Raw genomic sequence first — 11340 nt, forward strand, 5'->3', positions numbered from 1 at the left:
TGCGGTCAGCACACATTGGAGGTCAGCCTTGAATGTTGTGCATGAACTGGATACATTAATGTTTTTTGTGACCGTTGAACTGAACGGATAAGCTTTGAAGTAATGAACATGAAAGAGGGCAACATTCACTCTGAGAATATTGAGCGATACACATAGATCACGTTTGCGTTCAATTGATAAGCATACTTTTCATTGGATAGCATCAGGTTTTATGGCACTCACTACTGCAAACATCACGACATTCATGTTGCAGACAGTAGATGACATGTCTGCAGTTTTGGGGAGCACATGGTAGAGTTTTATGACCTAACAAAGGAACAGCAAAAAACTCACCTTTATGTGCAAACTCTGCCCACTGGGACTTAACAAAAAAGTCCGTACATCAGCCTCATCTACTTATAATTTAAAGCAACACATCGAGTGAAAGCATCCAAGCTATCTTGGGAAATATCTGCTACTGAATGAGGAACGTAAGAAATAATTTTTGATACAGATCTTTTTAGCAGAACCTGAATGTTCCTGTATGTTTCTGAAGTTCTGTGTAATTTGGTTAAATAAAGGCTTCACTGCACATACAGTATATCTTGACTGCATTTAGTATTTTCCATTTTCTGTTCTGGATGCTTTTTCTTGATTTACTTAAGTTGCCTGTTTTCTTTTGCTGTTGTTATGTGGGATCTGCAGCCTATAAGGACCAAAGCCTCTTACCACAAAAACAGATTTTTCCCTTCTTAAGCTAGCCTCATTAACAAGGCCCAAGTCCATCACTGACACTTTCCCCCGGCAAATAATACAAAGATATCCTTATGTGTGAATACTACTTCATTTTGCTTCATATTGTTGTTATTGTACATTCTTAATATCTAGCATGTTTTTCTTTCCCTGTGGGAATTTGGACTTTCTCTATTCTCTTGATGTTTCTATATAACTTCCATTTGTTTTCTCCAAATTATATATTTACACATTTATTCTTGTCAATGGTATGTTTGTCTGTTTGTAGTAACTCATCACAAAGCAAAAACTTTGCATGTTTGAAACACTACTTGACAATAATATCTTTTTTTCCAAATCTGATTCTCTAAAAACATGCAGTCATGTCTTGGGTATGCAGTAATATCTTGATTTTCTTCTTAAAGGAAAATCTTTATTGTTAAGGTTTTATTTCCCATACTTATTTTAGTATAATTAGGACCTACAGTAAGCTGACATTTTGATGAATGCAGCTGAAATAATTAGACAACTCTTAAAGTTAATAAGGAAAATTGTTAATAGCTTCATTAAGACTGATCTTTCTTTTTTCTATTTATCTACTCCTATAGATTTCCTTCTTTACTAATCAGTTCATTTAAGACACTTCTTACTGTTTTAATGTGCCTCTTGAGGTTCAGGTGTGAGTCCATCACTACATCCAGATTGTTATCTGAAATTTTTTTTTCCAGTTGTATTAACTGAAGCTGTGTGCCTAATGTTATACACTCTTAATTTGTTCCAAGAAAAATGTCTTCAGTTTTGTTTTGATTCATGAAATCTGGATCATGACTGAAAGAAAGAGATCCTGGATACAAGTGGCTGAGATGAGTTTTCTTTGCAGCATGTTTCGGCACTCCCTTAGACAGGGGAAAAGCTCAGTCATCCATGATAGGCTCAGAGTAGATCCACTTTTCCTCCAAATCAGAAGGAGTCAGAAGAGGTTGCTTGGACATCTTTTCCGAATGTCCTCTGGAAGCCTACCTTGGGAGGTTTTCTCGGCATATCCCACCATAAGCGGGCACAGGGGACTACCAAGCATTAATTGGTCTCTCAGCTGACCTTGGAGCGCCTCAGGATTCCCTCAGTAAAGATGGAAGAGGTGTCTGGAGAGAGGGAAATCTGGGAGTCTCTGCTAAGACTACTACTCCCGCAACCAGGATAAGTGGAAGCTGACAAGCACCAGTAGGAGTACTCTTATTTAGTAGTTTGGTGGATTAGCCCAACTACCTATGCTAAAGCTCTTGTTCTCAATATAGCCTTTTATTTTTTTAATAAAAATCCAAATGTTTTTACAAAATTTGCTTTCCAGGTGGATCTGTAATTTTTCCTAACATATAAGTTTCGTAGTTTCAACTTATCAAAAAGAAATATATGATATAAAAGATTTTCCACAGTAACTAAGTGATGGTTTCTGGAAGGACATCTATGCCTTGGGTCAATTCTGATAACTACGGTTCTGTAACTCTGATAACCATGTCTCAGATATGAGCATCCAATTTTAAAAAAGATATTTAAAAATCCCACTACAATACTATGTCACATCCATTTTTGTCTTATGCATAGATTTCACCGCTCTGACAGATTTTTCTGTTTGATTTGCTGCCTCTTTTTACATACCCAACACATAATCTGCCAGGGCTTGGCAAGCTTCGCTCTACTTAAAACTCTGACCACCTCTGTCGGAAAAACCAATTACTAGTGAGGGCTTCATTTTAATTTAAATAAGATTACATTACAGTGACATGAAAAGGGGGAACTGTCAGGATGGGAAGAACATGAGGGCTCACTTTTATCTGTTTCCCCAGCACTGGGATTGTGGGACAGGACTTAGCTGCATAAAGAAAGACTGTGTGTGTCTGAGAGAGCGAGACAGAGGGAATAGGGATAAAGGGTGTTTGTGGAACTGTATCTGTTGCAGAAAAAGAATAGTAGGCAATACTATTACATGCCGTGCTGATTCACATGTATGTAATCGTAATTTGGTTTGATCCATCTAGAAGCAGTCAACTTGTGAAGAGAAAAAACAATTACTGCAATACCTCAGGCTCAAATCAATATAAAGGCCTGTGGAAAGAGACATCAATGGCATAAAGCCATATTATATGTCAGTTTTAACTTTTATTTTCCCAATCCCTTGCCTAATCTTCTTTTCCCCTTATCTCTCTTGGTTTCTGTCTTCATTTGAGGCTACTGCAAGCCGGTCATTTGAAAGCATCATGTTAAAGTGTTCCAGACATCTTGGGGCTTTAATGCTTTTTCCAAAGTGCAAAATATAAGCCATTTGGGAGAAAGTAGTCAAAACATCATATAGTGGGCTTACAACACATGCATATGCCTATAAGACAAATTCTGGGTTGCAAGGTATGCTTTACTAAAAAAAAAAAAATAAATTCTTAAGTAAAAGTACCATTTTATCCTTTGTCCCTTAATTTTGACACATTTAAGTCTTCCACTGTGTGTAGGGTGTGACAGTTGATTGTTTGGTGTATTATGAGAGTAAGTTGGGGCAGTTAAAGATTTGGGCAGGCTCTGGTTTTGCAGAAGATACAAATGTAAATTTTTATTCTGTTAATATTTAGGTTTTGGTATTATTGACTGTTGTAATGTCTGCTTTTGATGTTCTGTTAAATGAAATGCAGTATCAAAATGGTTGCAAAACATAACATTTTGGCTGCAAAACTAAAATTTAACAAACGTTCAGGTTAAAGTGGACTTTGCTGGACTTCCTTATTGTATTGTCTTCAAGCTGCTCTCCAAGGCAGAAAGATTATAGAAATGCAGTAATGACAAGAAACCTAAGACGTCAATGGATTTAAATGGCCATTTATACCCTGTCTACCAACCTTAATGGAGGTGCATCAGACCATGGCCAACAGGTTATAGCTAAACACCCAACTGCTCTGAAGATTCTTGAAATAATGTGCAGGGAGGGAAAAGTTTACCTAAATGCAGTTATTTTCACTTGTAGTAATAATATTTTCTTATCTTTCATTTCTCACTCTCTCTCCACATTTTTATGCATCCTGTTAACGATCTGACCTCTGGTGGAGCAGCGGACGAACTTGGGATCGAGTTCATGGGTGAGCCATTTTTTCTCTTTCTACTGACTTCTGCAGCCCACTCAGCCTTTCATGGGCTTCATATCTGCAAAATACCTCATACAAAACACAAAGTTCGGCACAACAAGGCTGCTCACCTTGGATAAATGAATATGGGCCAGTTGCCATGGCAACACTGTGGCGGCAAATTAGGTGTATTCTGTCTACATGAAGAAGAGAGTTGTTAGGGCAAGAATGATTTAATGAGTGTAGAGCTAAGACAAACGGCCACGTTCCATGTTTACTTATCTTCCGTATGTTTGAAGTTTAATTTAATCTGCAATTTGAAAAGATAACAGTGGACTTACTATCAGCGTATATAATGCAAAATGCTTTTTACTAAAAATGGACAAAAAATATCTAATGCAGAAAAATTTAATCAAAGAAGATGCATATAAAGATGTATATTAAGATGTATATAAACTATAAACAGTTATATTAATACTATTATAGTTAGACCATCAAAATCATGTCATAAGAATCTCTTTCCTTTAATAGTGACACATTAGGATTTTTTTCAATTTTCCTGTCAGTACACCTTTTTTCTTTCATCTTGATATAAAAAAACCGAAGCTATAAAGATTTACATTGGTATTGCCAATGTAAATCTACAGCAAGCTGTCATGTCAATGCTTGCTCCAGAAAATTGATAGAATCAGAAGGTGCTCAACAAGAAAAGCCAGTTCTCTGCACAACATTCTTCAGCTCAGTGATTTTAAATACAAAGACTAAAGAAGTTCTAAATGCTGCTGCAGGTTGTTAGATTTGTTATAGGAAATACAATAGAGACAGATCAATGCTTGAGCTCCGGGAAAGCATGGCTTTACCAGGAAATCTTTGGAAACTTGTGATGGAAGTTTTATGTGTTAAGGCAACACATAAAGTCATGATAATGTAGAGCCATATGGAGCACTCCAAATATGATTTTCATGTTTTTTTCCCCTTTTTTAGTCTAGTGTTCTCTTCGATAAAACATGGTCTGGAATCCACACTATAACTCTAAAATCATAAAACTGTACGTAACACCTAAAATATGGAGTACACCAAAAAATATTTATGAAACTGCTAACAAGCACAAATCCAAGCAATGTTTCCCTGTAAATCAGAACTATAACTTATCTCCTGTTCGGGTCTCTTCATGCCCACATTCAACCATTCATCATCAACCATATCATTGTGTATTTAAATTAACTACCGGTACTTAAATAGTTTTATTTAATGGTTATAATGTTATATAAGTTATACAGTTATGTATGAGTTAAAATTACATGTCTGAGAAGAAGATTGATGCAATCTAGCTTCAATTCCCCCAAGTCACCATCTGTGTCACGAATTTCCCATCTCTAGAATTTGTGTACCCAAACAGATGGGACAGAGTTAAAATGAGGGATTGCACACTTTCACGCCAGTTTTTTTTTTCTAGATTACAACCGTCGGTGTACCCAAGTTTCCAGGGCCCAATTAGTGCAAAAGCAAGTTTTATATATGACACTCAAGCTCTTCACTTTTGCATGTGTCACTAGTTTACTCTGTTGTTTTTCAGGCAGAATATCCCATTTTGTCATGGATACTTTAACACAGTCTTCATTATGTAGTTTCATCAAAGCCAAATGTAGTGTGGTTGTATCATATTACGGGCCATAAGGGACTGTCTTATCCTTGTGTCAGTATAACATCGTTTAGCCTGTATTGCTAGAGTTGTTCACTTTCCTCCGTTTTCTAACATACTCTTGCATCTCATTTCAAGAGTGCCTCGTAGGCATCCAGCATGAAAGGCCTGTAATGGCTTTATGTACAGACTGCATAGTGGGTTTTTCCTTAGAGCCATTTAGCAGGCCTCTGCAGACAGCTGTTTTTTATGTTCCGATTTGAGAAAAGCCTATTTCATCCATCAAAAAAATGAAGCAGAGGTTGGTCTCAGGTGCTGCTCAACATGAGCAATGATGATTCAGCAGCAGGAAAAGACATTCCCTGTGTCTCACATGTGCAGCCGTTGAGAGGTCATTCTCCTGATGGCAAAGGCCCAAAGGGTTTACAGGCTGGCAGATATGCAAATTGGTTATTTAAGCCCTGGCATCTCCCACTGTTTGTTTTTTCAAATAAGACATTTAAAGCCATGCAAGTCAAGCATGTGATGATATTTCATGCGATAAAGGGTGTCATAGCAACTCTGTTGTGATGGGGTAAAAAAAAAAAAAAAAAACCATGATTGTTGCCTTCTGTATTCATAACGCAAAGCAAATTATTCATATGCACATTTCAGCGACATTTCAAATTGCTCTACAGGGTCTAAACAGAAAATAAAAAATGTAAATTTAAATTGTAGTGAAATAATGAAGTTATGGGAATCTAAACTACAAACTGATATGTATGTTAGAGGGTATAAACAAACGGAAGCAACTATAACCAAACTGATTTTATTTTACCTCAGTTTAAAAGAGTAATAGATATTTCCCGCAAAGCATAATGTTTGTAAGTACATTAAAAACATAGGAAAGTAGATATCAGTCATATAGCATTAAGCATTTGACTATACTAAGTCCCCTTACTAAATGTATGGTAATACAAACGGTGTCATGTGAATCATCAAAAACCCGATGGAAACTGTTATACAGGTATTCAATCTCCATTATCCCTTTTAATACAAACATTCTGTACTTATTTTACTTATTTCGCACATTAAAGAATGTCCAAAATCTTTTCCACAACTTCTCGAGAAGTCTGAATGCATTGCATTTCCTTTAATGAAAGTAAAAGGCTGATCTGAGAATATTCTGCAGCTGGTTAGGAACCTACTTCCCCATTCTTTTAAATAGAATTTAATGCTCCAAGATCTTAATTCTTGACCTTAAATGATAGATTTCATACAAATTTACCTCCAAAATCTGTCTAACAGCTCTATGCTGGTGAAGATTCTCAGTCACCCAGGTCATAGCATTCCAAAAAAAGTTAAAAATGTTAATGGGAAGAAATCAAACCACCTGTCTTCTTTGTCCAGAATGTGAACATTCTGGTCATCAAACAAATGTCCTTAGTCAAACACAAATGGACTACCCCCTCCGGACAAGACTCGGCTGTCCATCTACACCTTAAGGACAGAGGATTTTTTAAATTTGTAATTTCCTTACAAGTATGGCATCTTTTAAAAGAAAATAGGTTTTGCATGGGTAGGAAATGTATTGTCAGGAAGTGCTGTTAAAAGACAGAAATAATCAAGCAAATGCATGTCTCTTTTATTTTTGTGCTATTTACCCTTTGTATACTTCTAAAGATGTCCACAAGTGCGTAACACAACTCTTTGGGGATAATAATAAAAAGCTATGTCTGTGTATAAGAAAAAAGGCAAGAAATAAAGATAATTATTTGCAGCCCAGTGAGAGCAGCTGCTGTCCAGTTAAACGTAACAATTTGAGATGAATACTGAGACAATTTACCGGTAATAAGCAACCACTGGGTTGTTGAGAAAGCAACTCCATAGTAAAGGTCATTCCAAGCTCAGTTTTCCACCAATTAAGTATTTATGGTAGAGTGGCCAGACAGGGCCCATAACTCACCTAAAGGTACATGACAATCACCTGGGATTTTAATGAAAGGAATGTAAATTAGTTTTAGCCCTGAAACTAACCTGATGAAATACAACTTGTACTGTATGGCCAGAATTCTCAGTGGTGTGTCAGGAAGAATGCAGACTTTCAGCACTAGCTCATTAATACCAACCCAAAAGGCAAACAGAATGATAGCAACATCCTGCAGTGAAACAGATTTTATGGTCTCAGAAAACAGGGAGAGCATGAACAGGAAAAGATAGATGTGAGAGATATAAAGAAACCAGACTAGAAATCCTTCACAAAGTGCTTGACTCATATACTGGAAGAGTTGCTTCAGTATACAGGTATGTGCTTTCAATAAGTCTGTAAAAATCAAGCCACAAGATTTCAGCAAGGCTTACACAATGTTCCTAACTAAAGATCTGAAGGAAATAGATGTTTTAATTTATACACTTTTTGTGATTTCTGTTAGTAAAACTCTTCAGTGTAAATTGTATTATTTTGTTACTGAACTAGATGTATCCAAATTACTTTACATCCTAAAAAAATAAAGACAAAATACCTGGTAGCCACCAACAGACAACAGTTTGCATTTCTTGTTCCCAAAAGTCAAGTGTACAACATCCTAACTTTGAAACCATGAATCAAATACCAGCACTATGTTTATGATATAGCTTTGAGTAAATAAAAATCCAACTTGCCATCGATATTTTGGAGATATCAAAAAATTTTATCAAAAAGTTCCTTTGCAAGTCATAGATACCCTATACAGATATACAATATTTAAAAAAAAAAAAAAGTGTTACACAAATGTTGTGTTGATGGTCCCAATATTGCTGTTTCTTATTCTCATGGTACAGTTTGTAGTTGCTCAATCTGTACTAATGAAGATTTGCTTCCCTCAGTTGACTTTGTCAGTTTACTCTGTCCTTGGCAGTAACAGACTGCACTAAAAAAGTAATAATATGCATAACGACAAAACACATACCGTAATTCATAGACATGATAGAAATCAATATTCATTTCTCCATGTTTGTACTGATAATTTACTTATAGATGTGATATTAGATGTTGCAAAAAAAAAAAAAAAAAATGGATATAACGGGTTCACTGACACAGCTCCAATCTGGTACAAAGGAACATTGTTTTATGGAGGAGGAAAGATCAAGGCTTGATGCAGTGTTTCCCAGCAAGTGCCTGGATGTGCTTCTCTGATTTATACTCAGCGTTGTGTTGCAAAAGTTTAGAATTTCAAACTCCAGAGCACCTTTGGTTCGATGGACATCTGACATTACAGGATATCAAGTCAATGTTGTATTTGCCTATGAATATGTTGTATTTCCCCATTTTGCGATCTGAGAGGTAATGAGCCAATCAATCACTCTAAAGAAACCACAAACAGCAGGATTATCTCACTTAATAATGGTTCAGAAATTCTCCCAATATTAGGGGCTTTCGAAAGGGGAATGACTAGACAAAAATTTGCATGGTAATCTTGCTGTGTGAATGAGCCTTTATCTGCAGTTGCTAGTTTGTCAAAATCAGACACAAGGTTTTTTATATTGTCTCTTATCATTACCACTAAAAGCACTCAAGTGCTGATGATTATACATTACCGACAAATCCAACAAGTCCACTTTTTCTTTGGTGATGCTGGTAGTTTTATGAAACATCACCTTTAAATTTATGCATGGTTGTAATTTTCTATCTTTAGACAGTACAGTGATAAGTCATTTTAATAAAACCAGTGCATGCACAAGTTTCAGCCTTGTATTATGTGCTGTGGTAAGCAGTTTGACTATACAGTCTGAGGGACATTGGCTGGGATCAACTGCCACTTGTCCCAGCTGTATCTGACCTTAGGACACTGCTACTGATGTGTAGAGGTCTGACAGGGGGCTCTGAGAGCATTCATTTGCTACTACTTCCCTGTCGCCATCAGTCTTTGAAAGCTTGAAGACAAACACAGGCGATGTACACACATGCATTTACCATCACTGAGGATTTCACTCATGCAGGCAATTCATTTCTGAACAAAATGATTATTACACCTCAGTTATTACGTCACTGAGCTTTGTCTTGGTCTGTCATATCCTCATCACAGGTTTGAACTTTGAATTTAACTGACAGCAACATTAGTCGGTTTATGCTTGTTCAGAAAGTTGGTGAATATCTGTGTTCGGTGTAATAATTTAGAATGCATTAAATTTTTGTTATGGTCTACTTTGAATCACAGCGGATGCTCATTGTCCTAAATGTCATTCTCTATTCTCTGCAGAGAGTGGTGACACCTACCAGAGGCAGGTGCTGTCCATCTTCAGCATTGCCTCGGGGATCTGTCTTCTTGGAGTGGCATGCATGGCCCTCTACCGTCGCAACAAGTGAGTGATTCAAGCCAGAACCACATTAACAGAGTAAGCCTCGAGCCGTGCGGAAAGAGGCACTTTATTCTCATCGCACAGAGCCTGAAGTCTGAGTCAGCAGGGGATTTTTTTTTTTTCTTTTTAAGTTAAGCATCACAAATTGTGTGGGATCCATTTGGGACAGATACTCATGTAAGATTTATACGTAAAGTGGTTTTAGCAAGCAGGTGTCTCAGAAATACTTTGCCTGAAACCAAATTCAGGTATACTGTAGAAGACATGCAGTAGCTATAAGCACAGAAACATGAGGAGAGTGTGATTTTGTAGTGCATTTGTATTCATATCCCTTGATTTTTTTATTTTATCATGTTATGTCTTTAGGTTCGAATGTCTTTTTTTTCAAATCTAATGAGGCAAACCAAAACTGTGGATAAATTGTTTTTAACATTTTTTAACAAATACAACCTGAAATATAGGCATAAATAAGTAATAACACAAAGTTATAATATAATGGTGTAGGAAGTTGATTTTTTTACGTTTTAGAATAACCTGCTTAAGATTTAATCTTAAATCTAATCTCAACTATTTTGCAAAAACACTCTCATTAAAACCCCAGCTTTTAAATATGCTGGTAGAACCATATCTAAAACCATCAAAGCTGCTATTGCATGAAATAAGATCTGTGTTCTAGATTATTTAGAAAAATGGATTTCTAGATTATTTGGAGAAAAATACTTCAACTTACAATGACACAGCATTTTGTTTTGTTTTGTTTAATCATATCTAATCCAAGCATAAAAGTTAGTGCTTATAACAACATGTATAAGCATGTTTAAGTAATGGGAAGATGTTTTTTTATATGCTGTATGCAGGATTAGTATTGGAGGCTACCCTCAAGCATACACACACCTCAACAAACCTTAATTACTATTTTGCAGCCAATAGAGAAGCAAATTAATTACATAAATAAGATAAACCTCAGAGAAAAAAGAAAAGTCCTAACAGAGGCTTTGTTGATTGAATTGGTCTTGATAAACTGAAGTGCTTTTCTCTCTTTTCTGTTTTTTCCTTCAGCACAGCAGTGCTCTAAGTAACAAGGTGCCCTATCGGTCAGTGTGACTAACCACTCACCAGGAGGTTCAGTGCACTGCAAATTATCCAAACTCACATATGTTGCTAAAGTAGTTCCCTTAGACTCAGATTTAGCTATAGTGTAGATCTAGAACAAATGGATTTTATTGTTAGTGCTGAAGTTCCTTCTGATCCTCAGTAGGTGCAAAATCTAATTTGTTACACCATGTCACAAAAGAGATCAACCATGAGAAACCTATTTATCTTGATATAATGTGGGAGCTATCGGTACTACAGCAACTAAAATATTTACCATATGCAGTTCTGGTTAGTGGTTCTAATACAGTTATCAGCATTAATATAATGTCTGATCTCTACCCTATCAGAAAACTTAGACTTATGCTTAGAGAGATGCTGGGAGGCAGCTAGAAAATTGAATTTAAGTAATCTAAAACTAATTATGTTGTTTGTTTGGGAACATTGTCATGTTTTACTCCTACTGTAACCATC

At 36.2% G+C, this 11340-nt stretch overlaps 1 protein-coding gene across 1 annotated transcript in view; it reads left to right on the top strand.

The window, feature by feature from the left end:
* LOC107102111 (pro-neuregulin-3, membrane-bound isoform-like) overlaps positions 1 to 9777 on the top strand; it is a gene marked incomplete at its 3' end in the record, with an annotated part of 163182 nt that extends 153405 nt beyond the window's left edge. The window contains exons 4-5 of the mRNA XM_015401288.1: positions 3804 to 3830; positions 9675 to 9777. Of these exons, the coding sequence (XP_015256774.1) occupies positions 3804 to 3830; positions 9675 to 9777 (130 nt within the window). The remainder of the gene's footprint in view (positions 1 to 3803; positions 3831 to 9674) is intronic.
* Between the last annotated feature and the right edge of the window lie 1563 nt (positions 9778 to 11340).

The sequence above is a fragment of the Cyprinodon variegatus genome, unplaced genomic scaffold, assembly GCF_000732505.1.
Source record: "Cyprinodon variegatus isolate N-32 unplaced genomic scaffold, C_variegatus-1.0 Scaffold1204, whole genome shotgun sequence".
NCBI lineage: Eukaryota > Metazoa > Chordata > Actinopteri > Cyprinodontiformes > Cyprinodontidae > Cyprinodon > Cyprinodon variegatus.